Consider the following 14,865-nt stretch of genomic DNA (forward strand, 5'->3'; position numbering starts at 1 on the left):
AAATACTAAAGAGTGACTGTTTTGTATTATGCCTCAGAGTTAATCCCTGTCATAAATATTTTTTTTCAAAGAAGCTTTCTTTGTGTAAACTCTGGTAAGGATGTGGTTTGTAAATACTGGTCTAATCCACCCATGTGAGAAGTAATTCTGCTCAAAGTAACTGGTCTGGACCTGTCAAGAAACGTCACGTCTCCATGAATGTTGTAGTGAAAACCATAAGTCATACTGTTGAGGGGGGGGGACACACGGTCTTTGTCAAACTCCTTCAGCACCAAATAAGTTCCTCTTGCTGGGTCCTGTCGAAAGGTGCGTGCATGAGTGTCACATTGCATGGACACCGAGTCCTGGCAGGGAACGAGACATCTCATCTGACTGGGCCACCGGAAATAGAATTAGCGCCGCATATCTGCAACACCTGCATTAATCAGCACCCCCACCCCCGCCCCCCTTTAAGTTTAACGATTAAAGCGTATTTTACGACGAAACGTGAAGGAGTGAAACAAAGTTTGGATGCATGAGTAGTTATTACTTTTTCCAAACCGTGACAATTAAGTTGCTTTTACTACGCGGTAAGAGGGCACCTGAGGAATCTGCGGCGCGCGGCCAAGGCGGGACGGTTCTGCCTCGTGAGTGCAACCGGGCGCGCGCCTCTCCCCCGCCCCGCCACGCCAGCCCCGTCTCCAAAAAAAAAAAAACACTTCATTTTAATTTTCCTTGCTCCACGAGGACGAACGTGCATGACGGAACGCGCACGAGCAGCGAAAAAAAAAAAAAAAAAAAAAGCACATGCACGTCGGTAATAGCCATGCAATGACACCGAACACGTGCTGTCACATTTAGCCTGGTCCGGATCTACGAGCGTAAGCTGGCACCGCGCACCACAGCGACGGACGAGCGCGCAGAACAGCCTGTTCGTGTTTTTTTTTTGCACCCTGCCGTCACGCGCGTTGTAAAATGAGGTTGGGAAGCATCGTTTTAATCGTCGCTCTCTGCTCTTTTACCGCTTATTATATTTACGAGCCTGTTCCCGAGGAGATAGAGGAGAGATGGAAACTCATGCTGACCAACTCTTTCTTCAGAAGTCTCAGCCACCTGGTAAGCAAAACAATATAAAACTGTTGTAGCTATTTTATAAAACAAACTATTCTAGTTTGTGAGTCTCGTAGTGTATATTTTTGCATTAGGTCCACTGGTCCTACTGATAATTACTACGGGGATGCATCCCTAATAGAAAGGTTCTATCTAGCCCGGGTGGGTGAATATAAACGCATTTCTTATTTCATGATTAAGGCGTTTAGTCAAACCACACACAACGTTGTCTTTTGTGTTCTCTGCAAGTAAGGTGACACGTTAAACGTGTATTGTATTTTGCTGATGTGCATAATAATGCTTGTTACAGCAGATTATGTCAGATGCTAATCCATGTGTTGTATAGTCCTGCTCACCTGTTCTAATAATAGACCCTAATAAGCAAACTCCACTCCGTGTCTGACGGTTGGACACCTGTGGTTTACTGTGCCATCGTGAGCTGAGGTGGCTTCGTTGTGACACACATGTGGCTCCCTGGAAAGCATCACATTTCTGCAATTAAAAAGGTGTTGTGGTAGTTTGATTATGTGTGATGAAATATTTCACACTGAGAGAAGCTGGAGCACGCAGCTGTTTAAACAGGACATTGTTTCTGGTATTTCATTCTATTTGGATTCTTTTTGCACGTGACACACATTTGAGTGTGTGAGTTCTATAATAAATCCACAAAAAAAAAAAGTTTCATCAATCTATAGAAACTGCAACCGGTAAAGACAAGAATGTTCCCCATTGAGGCCCGTAATCAGAAGGTTTTGATACCACGGCCACAAAGGCATCATGCGTGTTATAATAGCAGCCTTTATCTCCACAGCACTGCCTTCCAAATAGTGCAGAGTCATTTTCTCATGTTCGGCCAACAGAGCATCCACAAACTATTTCCACAGGGGTTATTGCTGCTGTATTATGGAGCACTGCAATGCATCAAAATCAGTATTGTTGTGAATCATCGGGAATATAATGGTTGTTATATGCTAGGATAGACAATAATGAGTTAAAAACATTTAATTTAGCAAAAGTGGAAAATAAAATGGATATATAAATTCATAGTTTTTTGACACGTTTTTGTTCCCTAATGACGTCAGAGCCACAGAGGTCAAATGATTGATTACATTTTCAATATCATGTTGTAATTAGATTAAGCATTGTATGTTGTCGACAAACCACATTAAATATTTTTAGGTTTTCACCTGAACTAAAACTAAAAAAAAAGAGAGAGAGAGAGAGAGAGAGAGAGAGAGAGAGAGAGAGAGAGAGAGAGAGAGAGAGACTTTTCTCGAATGCCTTTTTCAGTGTGTTGTGTTGACACCCGCAGAGAATCAGCTGATTAGCCTTGTGCCAGCCACTGCCTGCCTGCCTCATCAGACGTAATGGGGTATGAATCACGCTGTTATAACGATTATAGAGTTTCCACTTTTCAAAAAAAAATAACTTCAGGGAACTTTTGACATTTTACCGGGCAACATTTACATGACTATAGTCTCCCTCTCTTCCTCTTGAATATGGCCATGCAGTTTAGCATATCTACCCTTTGTGCTTCACATGCTATGAGCCTGGATTACGAGGTGAGGCAAACTGCTACTAACGGCCCGGGTGTGTCTGTCTTCACATGTAATGCAGTCTCTGTGCTTCACCTTCCAGGCAGACCTCTGTGAATTGCTGGGACTGAAAGACTACATGGGGATTATGTACTTCATCACGCTGGCTGAAAGGGTAGTGCCCGTGTCTGATGAGCACGTCGAGGTGACGGAGGAGACGTTTGACGGAGTGGAGGTGGTGCTCTACCAGCCAAAGCAGAAAGGTGGTGACGCTGAGCTCATGAGAGCTGTCATATACCTGCACGGGGGAGGATGGTGTCTGGGTAGTTCCCGTAAGTCAATAGGATGGCCTGTCTGCTCCTTCGTCACACAGAATGAATTACTGGAGGGAAGATGGATGGATGGGTGAATGAGTGAAACGTAGTCCTGTGTTCAGCACATGGTAATCCTGCTATTTTATTTAAGACGTGTTCTGATGTTGAAATGATTTCTTTACAGCTTTAAAACCACTCTACTCACAGCTATTCTGGTCATACATTTTGAACAAAGTACAAAAGGCACAAAGCTTTCCAACTTTCCAGAGGAAATAACACACCGTCTGTTGGCGCGGTGGGAACCTCAGAGGGTGGTTCCCCGCTCTAATCCATAACGCAAAGACGCGAACGTGCATGCAGTTTGACACATCTCATGCTGTTGTTGCAAGCTGTTGGACGGCTGTAACTATTACAGTGACGCATAACTTGCCAGGAGGCAGGTTCATCACTGTTACTGCAGTGTAATGACTATACTGGTTTTGTCTGTGTTCTCCGTCCACGCAGGGATGAGTCCATACGATCTCCTGGCCCGAAAAATCGTCACCGAGCTCGATGCAGTGGTTCTGTCTGTGGAGTAAGTGATTCATATTTTATGGCAAGCTATATGCAGCTACTGTAAAATAGTGCAGGAATTGCAGTTTCATTTGTATAATTCATATTTTATACTGTTCCCCAAACTCTTTCTCTCACCCCCTCACACAGTGTCCTGTAGCCATATGAGCCTGTCCTCCCTCGTTAGTCACAGGCTAGATGGAAGGGAGGACGCAGTAGAGTGAAGCTAACAGGATTTCATTTGGGTCTCGCCCGGCCTCTCTCTGCCTCAGCTACACAAATGGTTTTTTTTTTGGCCCGTCCGACTCTAACTCTGTAACTCTTTCTGTCCTCTAATTCGATATTCATTTTTACCTTTAAAAGTCATCAGGTTGAGAGTCCCGCACGCAGTCATCACATGATATTGTTCCTTTTTTTTGCGTGTCTGTATGAGGCCTATATTGTTCACACATCATACTTGCCGTGTAAGGGTTTTTCCTTTTCTGCCTCAACCAAATTCTTGTCGGTAATTTGTTATTTGTTGCAACACTTAAAGTTGGTAGATACTTTGTGCGGTGCATATGAGAATGTTTAATTATATTTAATTTTACACCTGTGCTAGGCGTCTGAACAGGGGATACACTCCTGTAGAGAAATAGTCATTGTATTATTACAGCATAGTAAACATATACATTATATTACCAGTAGTTGTTTCTTACCACTGAGAGTTGGATTTCGAATAAAAAGAGATAATTCTTAACATAAAAAAAATATTATTATATCCAATTTCAATGAACTTATTTCTTCTCCAAAACACGGCCAAATGAAATAAGGAAACAACTGCTTGTGAATATGGCAACATACAGCACTGTGTATTTAAAAACATATTCCATCCCGCCTAATCAGATAATCTGGTTATCACCCTAAATGTGACTCAATGTTTGTATTCCATGGCTCTACATGTTGTCTGTGCACATGGCATCCAAAGCTCATGTTTATTTACGCTTCTGCGTTAATCTGCACCTTTCTGTCCCACCCCCAGGTACAGACTGGCCCCTGCTCACCACTTCCCTGTCCCGTATGAGGACGTGTACCGTGTGGTCAAACACTTCCTCCAGAAGGGGGTGCTGGCCAAGTACTCTGTGGACCCAGGGCGCGTTGCTGTGTCCGGGGACAGTGCTGGAGGGAACCTGGCAGCTGCTGTCTCGCAGCAGGTACTGAATTTGCGTTTTTTTCTTTTCGTGGCAGCTCTATATTATATATATAGTGGCTGCGTGAGGAAATGTTAATGAGGCAGTTTATAACGTACAGTGTTGTGATGGGGGCTCTTTGCTGGGCCTCATATGATCAGGTATGACTTTGTTTAGACTATTCAGCAGGTACATACCTTCATGTTGAGCTGATTTCTATGATTCATATTCACTAATAAGAAAACCTGTGGTGGTGTTGTATATATGAAGAAAAAAAACTACACAAGTGAGGAGTTCAGCAATCTGACATTAATCTCTCTGGAATTTGCTTTCAGGAAAGTGATTTAAGTTATTGTGAATTCTCTCAAACTAACCTGCAGCTGTAGTACAGTTTCACACACAGTGGAAAAAGACCACGCTTTGTCTATGAACCAGTATAGTGACAACTCCGTTCAGCTGAGAGCACTACTTGTATTGAAAACACTATAATTAAATGCAGCCCTCTTACATCTCTTGCAATCTGTTTCTCTAGCAACTGTGAAAACAGCCCACCGAGCCAATAATGACTTTAAAGGACTCTGCGCGAGTCCCTCAGTTTTCTTCTCGTGCCCGTCTGTGATCATTTTATTTGCACTGGAGTTTGCTCTGCTACTGGAAAGGAGGGAAGCAGTCTCACATTTTGAAAACCAAAATGTAAAAGACACGTAGACGAAAACAAATAGTTCTTTGGTCATAGCCATCTTGTTTTTTGGGGATGGCTCAAGAAGGTGGAGCTGACTGCAAACCCTTCCATGAACTCATAGCACAAACGGAAAGGGTTACATTTCAAAGACCAAACACTGACAACTCCCAGTCAGGGTGATACATATTTCCCTTAAGGACAGTCCAAGGAGCTCTAAGCCGAGTCGCTGGAAGCAAAACTGCTGTCTGACACAGTGCTTACTGTCCTGCAGCTTCTGGTACAACCGAGCCCGGCACATCACACTGCTAGAGGATTACCCTGTTTTAATGTGGTAGTGGATGGCCAGTCTTCCACAAAAGCAGTTTCAATTCCTCTCCTTCTATCATATTTTGCTCCATTGTGGCACTTTCCCACTGACATTTCTCAGTTTTACCTTTTACATTTGAAGACCAGCTGTAAATGTCCCCAAATTAGTTCTTAGTTCTCAACAGCTCGTGACAAGACAAACAAATGCAGATTACTTGGGGTGATGCAATGGTTCCTGTAAACAACCATGACTTGTAGATGCAATGTTGGATTGAGAAATACTTATGTAGATGCCAATATTTTACCGTCTCTCTTCCCAGTTACAAAAAGAGCCTGGAGAGGAGGTCAGGCTGAAGGCCCAAGCTCTCATCTACCCGGTACTGCAGGCCCTGGATCTTAACACGCCTTCCTATCAGCAAAATCAGGATATGCCCATTCTGCCCCGCACCCTCATGGTGCGTTTCTGGAGCGAGTACTTCACCAGCGACAAGGCTCTTTTCAGAGCCATGATGGCCAACACTCACAACAACCCTGAGTCTTCCAGCCTGCTGAAGTTTGTCAACTGGAGCGCCTTCCTGCCAGAAACCTATCACAAGAAATACAACTACACCGCCCCCGCCGTGGCCGAGGGAGCCGGAGGAGCAGGAGTTTGGATGGACGGGCCGTCTCGACCTTTCGCCGACCCGAGGGCGTCGCCTCTGCTGGTTCCAGACTCTGCCTTGCGCTCACTGCCAAAAGCCTACGTCCTGACATGTGAGTATGATGTTCTCCGAGATGACGGGATCATGTATGTGACCCGGCTCCGTGCCGCCGGCGTCGAAGTGACGCATGAACACTATGACACAGGATTCCACGGAGGGTTGATGTTCACCGTGTGGCCGACTGACTTCCTGATCGCACGCCGCATGACAGAAAACTATATCAATTGGCTGGAGAAAAACTTGTAAAAAAAACCCCCAAAACTTCAGACTATCAATATTCATTCCAACTTCCACACATTGCACCAGTGTTTGGTTAAAGTGACTGTTGTTTCCCATCTGGTGTACAGCTTCTTCTTTTTGGTCATGCCAATTTACTGTAAATATATTGAGAAATAATCAACTTCTCCTGTTTTTCCACTCATGGACCACATTCAATACCAGTAGGGAAAGTGATTTTTGCGGTACATAAGGTGATGTAAATAGAACATTACACACCAGAAGTATTGTGCTCTATAGTAGAAGAGGATTGTGTTCATGGTCCAGCAAACACTGTACTACTCAGTGAGCTGAGGGGAGAATATCACAAAGGGTTTTATGTTATGGATAGTTATATGTTTTTTTTTATCAAACTGGCCTTTTGTGATGTTACTTATACTTGTTTTCCATCACAAGACCTTCTCGTGGATCCTATACAACTATTATGTGATTATCAATACCGTCAGTTAGCAATGCGTGCCACAATAGAAATTAGAGCTTTTTGGGGGCTTTATGAATCCAAAGTCTTGGAAAAGGAGGAAAGGATTTTCACACAAGAATAACATGATTACGCCAAAGTTAACATTGAGTGCAGCTGATACTGAAAACTAAGATTGTTTTGATGTGTTTCCAAAAATGTAACTTATGCGTATTGGTTCATGTATCATCGTAAGTGTTATGTTTAAATTCAGCAGTGTTTTTTGATTAGGAAAGAACAAGCCCTTAAATGTCTAACCTGTACTAATGTGGTACACAGGGAGGTGCTTGTTGGTTTGATCAAATATTTAGATTGAAGAGTGAACGTTATGTCAGCATCGGCATCGGTTTTATTTGTAAGACAAAATGAACAGAAAAGAACATTTTGGATACCAACCAATTTTGGACAATATATGGAACACTTCAAAATGTGATGTTAATCAATTAAATCTTCAATCTCAGGGTTATTGCTGTACTATTCTCAAAGTATTCAGGGACCTATACTGTTTAATTAAAGGATATGAAGAACAATACGATGAATTACGTAATAATGAACTGCAACTAAATAAAAAAGATGACATAAGTGCAGGTAGAATAACCAGTGATTGATGTCTATCAATTAAACCCGTCATTCAACGCTCTTCGGTTGAATGTTTATGAAGCACCAGGGAAGATTGTATTATTTCATTTTTAACCTCATATAGTTTTCAATTTTAATTTAATTTAGATCTAAACACCATCCTAGAGCATGAATTTAGTTGTTTTTGTTCAAATATTTATAGAACATCTCAAGCCTCAGTGAGCTCCCAATTCTAGTGTAACCAGATGTACAGGGTTGTCGGTGTGTGTTCATTGTTTTAGTATGATTTTATTACAGAGCAAAATAAAACAGCTTGACATTTAGTAAAGGTCAACCTTCTGCATCAGGGGGGTTTTCAATTAAAATTTAAAGAGGTCATTGAAAGATCCAAACATCATGAAATCTAAATTACATTCAGTTATAACCTAAAACAAACATCAATGTTATTTCTACTCACCTCTAACATACAGACAGACAGAATTTGTAATGCAGTTATATTGACAATACATCTCTATATATAATGAAAAAGCAAAACATGGATTGCTTGTTTAAATATGACATCTGTATATAACCTCGGACGGAGTTAGTGCCATTGTCACAAGCGTAGGTGTGTGAAGAAAACGTTTGCTTGCTTGTTCACCGTTACATCGCTCACATCTTGCTATCTAGCAAACTGTCTATGCAAAGCAAAAAGTTGACTTGATTGAGTGAAGCTATTGCTATATTTATTGGATTATCTGCGGCTGCCGCCTGTAGCTTCAACCGTGGGGTAAAAAAAACAACACTCTGTGGACTGTTGTTTGCTCATCTCATTTCATCAGAAACTGTGACTGGCCCAGATAGAATAATAATTCTGCTACGTAGTGATGCTCGCTCTTTAAATAAATTATAAATATGCTGCTATAGCTCCTAATATATGAATGCCTTTGTGTAGTGTGTGTATAGACAATCCCAAAAAGGCTGCTTTGTTAAAGTAAGTTGCCAGAGTAAGACCAAGTGCCAGTTTCATGATTAAATGTGTAACATTTATCTGGCACTAAGACTTCATGCCTGTTTCTGTTTGTGTAGTTTTTACTTCAGTTGATTTGTTTTTTGAATCTCTGGTCCAACAACACTGAGAGGATATGTGGTTGCCAACAGTCATATGAGGCGGCTTGAAAGCATTCACTTGTCCCCCCGCTTTTATCTCATTTATCTCTCTGCCGGTGGGTGAAATCAACCTGTGACTTCTCAGGCCATGTGATAGCTATTTAAAGGTTACCACAAAATAATCCTCCTGACTGAATGTTGTTTCAATTATCACTGTTCTTTCAGCTTCACTGCTCAGAAAGAGTCGCAGCCGACACACAACACCTGAAATTCACTGTTATCACTGTTCAGCCGAGAGTACACGGTATCTATTGAGTATGTAACTCTTGAATTAAGTCGGTTAACACTCATTCGCAGAGGCACTGCTACACTCAACTGAAAATATGTGTTTTTGTTTTAGGAACAAAAGATTTAAAATTCCTCTGGATGAATCATTTTTATGAATTTCAATTTCATCTGTGTCAATAAATTGATTTAATCTACTGCTGATCGCTTGTGCGTGTGTGTGTGTGTGGGGGGGGGGGGGGGGTTGGAAGAGAAATCCCATGTAGTCTGAAGAAAGCAGCACATGGTGTAGAAGAACAGAGGAAAGAGAGATAACGAAAGGTCTTGTCAATCCCTGAATCTTCAGGGATTTATTTTTTATTTTTTATTTTTTTTATTTTGTTTTATCTAGGAGGGCTGGAAAAAAAAACAATTCAATTCAATTCTCGTGATAGCAGAGAGGATGATGCATGACTTCAAAAAAAGAAAAATCATTTATTTGCAAAAGGATGATTCAAAAAGGTCAACCTCATTCAGCGACACAGTTCTAACAAGACAGCCCACGCCTCAGTTGTAGCGGACTGTCTGTGTGCTGCACTACGCTGCTCATATTCTTCTCTACTGGTCTTGTGTGCAAATGTGCGCACATGAGAGCTAATAGCAGTAACGTAACGTGAAATGGATTATGGATTCCTTGAAACTCTTAACAATGCGTAGTGGTTTTGCTTGGATTATACCAACGTACAGTGTAGAGAGTACACAAATAGTACTCTGTTCCCATACAGGAATGTGAGTAAGCACGCACACGCTGCTAATGCAACTACGTACATTGTGTACACGATTTTCTCCGGTTTTCGTGCAACAATGTTATAGCTTAAGATTTTAAAAGTCATGTAGTTTTCAAAGGTCAAACAAAGTAAGATTAGACGGCACAGTTAAGGTTGATTTTTTTTCGTTCATTGTTGAGGTACATTTTGAAACATAACATCATCACTGCTTAGAGTAAATGCTCTGAAACCGGAAACTGAAAACCCGCCAACCTGCCTAAAAATATGTGTGAGGACCAAGTGTCCTTTAATGTCCTCATTGGTTCACCCTCAAACACTAATGCATCTTCCAAAATATAATACAGAGCTTTAGGTAGTGTAATATCCTCAGAGGAACTTTGCCACTGCTTTTTCTCATCAACTTCTCAGTATAAATCCTGCGGCTTTTATTATGGAACTCAAAGTGTCACGCAGAACGCAGCCCAATATTTCCCTGTTCCTTTTGCTCATTCCAGGAAAGATGCTGATATAAATAAAATGAGGGCTCGATCATTTTGTGATATGAGCAAAGCCATATGAAGTTTGATGGGGATTTAGGGCCTTGATAAGCACCACGGGTCACTGACTGTTCTATTCAAAGGAGCCTTATCATAAGAGCTTAGACATCAGCATGAATCAAACTTAAGACACAGATATAAGAACACTAATGGAATTAATTAGAACAATCTTTCCGCGGAACAAAATGTCAAAAAAGGCCCAGGCTCATTTTAACATTTCACACACAAAAACTTTTTTAACAGTAAACGATGTTCTTCGTCCAGAGTAATTGACGAGGGAATAAAATAAAAACAAAAACTGATTGCTTATCATTCCTCTGATTCTGATGAGATTTGTATTTTAAAAGACAAAAACAGATGTTCCGTTGTAATGAAGTTTGGGTTTGTGCTTGTACAATAACTCATCTATGCTGCTGACACATTGATTCTTACACAAATATACAATTAAAGCAAACAATAGTAGTAATAGGGTACTGAATTCAGAACATCTTTTTCAATGCTTCAGTTGTAAAATGTCCCATTTAAACTATGCAGAAAGGAGAGATATTGACTGCTTGAAGTCCTGAAAAAGTCTATTGTAAAAATAACAAACAGCTTCCAACTATTGTTAATTGAGTAATGCTTTATTGCATTTAAAAATAATACAGTGGAATACTGATTCAATTGCACAAAATATGAGTACAAATGACCAAAAATTGTCCAAATACAACAACTAAATTAAAATAAGGTTCACTCTTCTGAGTGAACAGAAGGTCTGTGACCTCTGGAACTGATACATGGTTTTCCTGTGATAAACAGAAGTTTAGGATGATTTGTGAGGCAGGATCTAGATATTTTACCAAGGAACTCGTGTTGTGAATTTTTCATAAATCCTGAATGACAATGATGTGGAGGATGACCAGGGGGAGCTGATCCAGCCCCCCTCCCCTGAGCAGGAGGACACAGATGTTTGTCACCTCAGACTATGTAACTCAAAGCTGTAGAAGGAAAGCGTTGAGTAGCTTTGAATCATGACTTGTATGTGTTTCAACTCTGCTTCATGCTTTCAAGCATTTAATAAATGTCCTGTTCAATGATTTCACAACGGTAAACATTTTCTAACAATAACCAATAGTGCTTCTTTTTTGTTAAATACAGATACAAATACAAACCAGCATACAGCACATACTGTACTGCCATGCTTGCTGAAACAGAGTGCTACTCTTAAAAAAGCAATCGTTTTCATCCAGATAATGCATTTATTTAATTTGGATGTACGATCTCAACATGCGCCTCATACTGTATGTAGGAACCTTGTGTTGGATTTAGTCAGCTCGACTCTCTTTGCTGCTGTCTCTTCCTGACCAGCTTTCTCAGCTTAGTGAAAAGGATCTCCCTGAACTTGTCTCCCATCAGGAAGTAGAACACAGGGTTGATGACGCTGTGCAAGAAGGCCAACGGTCGGGTCACGATGTACAGGCCCTCTATATACTTCTCAGTGCACAGCTCCATCCCCGCCCAGGCCCGTTGAGATGCTATTCTGACATTCCTCAGTACATGGTACGGAGTGTAGATAACCATGAACATGACTGCAGCCGTCACAACAACCCTGAGAGGCCGCTTGTACGACCCCGTCCTGCCCTGCAGGGCCCTTTCCTGGTTACGTAGCAGATGTGCGATTTTGTAGGAAAAACCACAAAGTCCAAGCAGAGGGAGAAGGTAACCGGTCATGGTTAGCCCCAGGCTGTAGCCCAACGCATCGACATCTCCTCTAAGGCTGGCAAAGTCCTTGCAGCGGCTCCAGTTTCTACTCCGAAGGTCGTGGACCATCAGTGATATCATCGGAGCGACCTCCACATTGACGGCCAGCCAGCTCAGCGCGGTGACGATCAGGGCCTTCCGTGGCCTCAGCAGCCAGTGGTTCTGTGTTGGATGTCGTACCAGCAGGAAGCGGTCCATGCTGAGCCAAACCATGAACAGGATGGACGAGTAAAGGTTGACGTGTAGGATATAGCGGTTGATTACGCAAGCGTAGGGACTGGTCTCTGATTGGCCATTTGCATAGAGGTATGAGAGGCGTGGCAGCGTGCAGAGGAAAATAAGGTCGGAGACGGCCAGGTTGAAGAGGTAAATATTGCAGCTCTGCCACTTTGGCAAACAAAATATGTAGCCGAGTATAACCAAAAGGTTTCCAGGGAAGCCAATGCAGAACTGGATGCCATAAGATGGCGACAGGTAGTACCTCTCCAGCATGTCAACGATTTCTGTACAATTCAGCACCTGGCGAGAAGACGGGAGGGGATGACGAGAAAGAACAGAACAAGGGTAAAATAGACACCATGTCAAGAAAGGACAGAAGATTCAAAGATTTTATTGTCATTTACACACTGTTTACACCCTGTGTATTGAAATTCTTGTACTTGCCTTTCCGGAAAGCCGACCAATTTTAAAATAAAAATAAGAATAAGAATACAATATTTACATAAATGTACATGAAATAAAAAATAAAAAATGAGGTAAGGATAAGGCAGAAATGAGGTGACGAGGAAGAGAAGTATGAGGGAAGGGAGGGAAGATCCAACAAACAGATCAAACAGGCGAGCAAGAATAGGAACTAACTCCTATGAACAATGTTTTGACAACAGATTTAACATAAACACATTTTGGAATGCAACTTTACCGTGGTGTTGGTGTAAGACTTACCATGATGTGGTTCTAGTAGCTGCTGCTAACGTGCGTAGGGAGTACAAAGCAGGTTCAGCCCCTGTCTGTACACTGGAAACAGTCAACACTGGCTTCTCAGGGTACTGATGCCTTTAATATGACGTAGATAACAAAACACACAAGCAATTTAAGTTGTATTTGCATTTTAAATTTGGAAAGATGATGTCAACCAAACAATAGCTCATAGAAGACTTTATAAGTTACTATATAACTGCACAGCCATGTTCTGTCTGTGTATTTGTTAAAGTGGATGTGTTATATGTGCTCTTCGAAATACCCAATAAACAATGCATGCATGGTCGTGTATTAGTTAAACATTTGATCTTGAAATTAAACCTGTTATCAACTGCTTCAACAGTAATTTCAAACTTAATAAAATTTTTAGTGGCACGAGTAGTAACATAGTGTTTGTCCTCCAACGGCCGTGTCTTCATCTGTCAGATGGGTCAATTGCTGATCAGCCAACCATCCATGTTTCAGTTCAGCTGCACCTCAGTAATGGAAGCTTGCAACTGAGCGCAATACCTAGTTATTTTTAATACACTGAGGAAATACTTTGATGCCTATACTGAATAAGCGAGTGTTATTTATCTTCAAATGTCATCTTTATGTGGATGGAAGAATCATTTAGAGAATGATCAATGTCTCCTAACTTTATTTTAGATATACAGTACTTACAATTTACCAAGAGTGAAAAATATGTCCAAATAAAAAACAGAAAACGGCACTTCAAAAAAGGGAAAATGTTGGCAATGAGGTATCAGGTCACTCTATTCTCTCTCTGCTAGCTGTCCAGCTGGTTTTGAGATACAAAATGCCCCTTGCAGAGTCGTCTCTAAATATAAAGTGAAGATGCTGGTAAGAGAGCGACAGGATATGTCGCAAATTCAATTCCGGCCACAAGTGCTTGCAAGTTTGCTTATTTAATTCAGTCTACGCAAACATATTTTTTTCCCCTCTTTTGTTTTCACACTTGATGATTAATATCTAATTTTAGATTAGTTTCAGATCAGCTTATTTTTTCACACACTCTATATATAAATGACTTTCTAGATGGGAGGGCTGGCAGACCTCTTGAGCCAAGACACAGAGTTTCCGTCAGAGTTTTTAACCAACAACTTGTCACTGTCATTCTGTGCTGTGCATTGCAGCATGGTTCTGTTTCAATGGTTTAAAAGAAATCTTTAAATGAACAGTTTCTTTGAAAACAATGCAAGACGATTGCTTTAAAAAAAGACAATTTGCCATTGCCATTATTCCATGTTATGACCATCTGTTTTCATAAACCTGTACTCTAAAGGTCCCAGTAAAGAGAAGTAAAGAGAAGGATTAGGTGAAATTCAAGTTCACTGAAACAGAGCCAGCGCCAAGTCTGCAAATGACAAAACGAAAAACACTTTTTTCAGTAACTAGTTCCAGTATTTGGACTTAAACTTCCAAGAAGGCCTTGAATTTCAGGAAATCACATATGCTACTTCCCGTTATCACGCGCCATCTTTAAATGTGTTAAAACTACTCTCACTCAACTCTCAACATTGTAGCAGTGCATCTCTTAAAATGCTAAATGATAAAACCTGATCCCCTTCCTGACTGAGACGTTTTCTAAATGTTGTCTTCTGATGTGCACATGGTAAGAGCAAGTTTTGGTTGTTATCAAGTATGAAAACAAAATTATTGACTTCAATGGAATTATTAACATCAACAAGCTCAACAAAACAAATCAGGAATCAGACTATAATTGCCAAAATATCTTTGACATTTGACATAACGTTTGTGCATAACATCGGACGGTAAGACAATGAGACAATGGAAAACTAGACAAATA

General features: G+C 41.1%; 2 protein-coding genes across 3 annotated transcripts; one reads left to right on the plus strand and one right to left on the minus strand.

Moving 5' to 3' along the window:
- The first annotated feature begins 610 nt into the window (after positions 1 to 610).
- aadac (arylacetamide deacetylase) lies at positions 611 to 9,236 on the plus strand. Of its 2 annotated transcripts, XM_078098959.1 has the most exons (6): positions 820 to 1,095; positions 2,728 to 2,956; positions 3,443 to 3,512; positions 4,512 to 4,683; positions 5,968 to 6,400; positions 6,494 to 9,236. In XM_078098959.1, coding segments are annotated over exons 1-6 (1,047 nt in total). In that variant the 5' UTR covers positions 820 to 954; the 3' UTR covers positions 6,496 to 9,236. The 2 variants fall into 2 exon arrangements, with proteins under 2 accessions (XP_040044704.2, XP_077955085.1); XM_040188770.2 differs by having other exon boundaries at positions 611 to 1,095; positions 5,968 to 9,236.
- A 1,705-nt stretch (positions 9,237 to 10,941) lies between these two features.
- Positions 10,942 to 13,982, minus strand: LOC120819883 (succinate receptor 1-like). Its single transcript, XM_040177653.2, has 3 exons — positions 13,719 to 13,982; positions 13,020 to 13,130; positions 10,942 to 12,596 (listed from the first exon to the last, which is right to left on the minus strand). The coding sequence occupies exons 2-3, from the start codon at positions 13,020 to 13,022 to the stop codon at positions 11,646 to 11,648; spliced, it is 954 nt and encodes a 317-aa protein (XP_040033587.2). The 5' UTR covers positions 13,023 to 13,130; positions 13,719 to 13,982; the 3' UTR covers positions 10,942 to 11,645.
- Between the last annotated feature and the right edge of the window lie 883 nt (positions 13,983 to 14,865).

The sequence above is a fragment of the Gasterosteus aculeatus genome, chromosome 1 (assembly GCF_964276395.1).
Source record: "Gasterosteus aculeatus chromosome 1, fGasAcu3.hap1.1, whole genome shotgun sequence".
NCBI classification, from domain to species: domain Eukaryota; kingdom Metazoa; phylum Chordata; class Actinopteri; order Perciformes; family Gasterosteidae; genus Gasterosteus; species Gasterosteus aculeatus.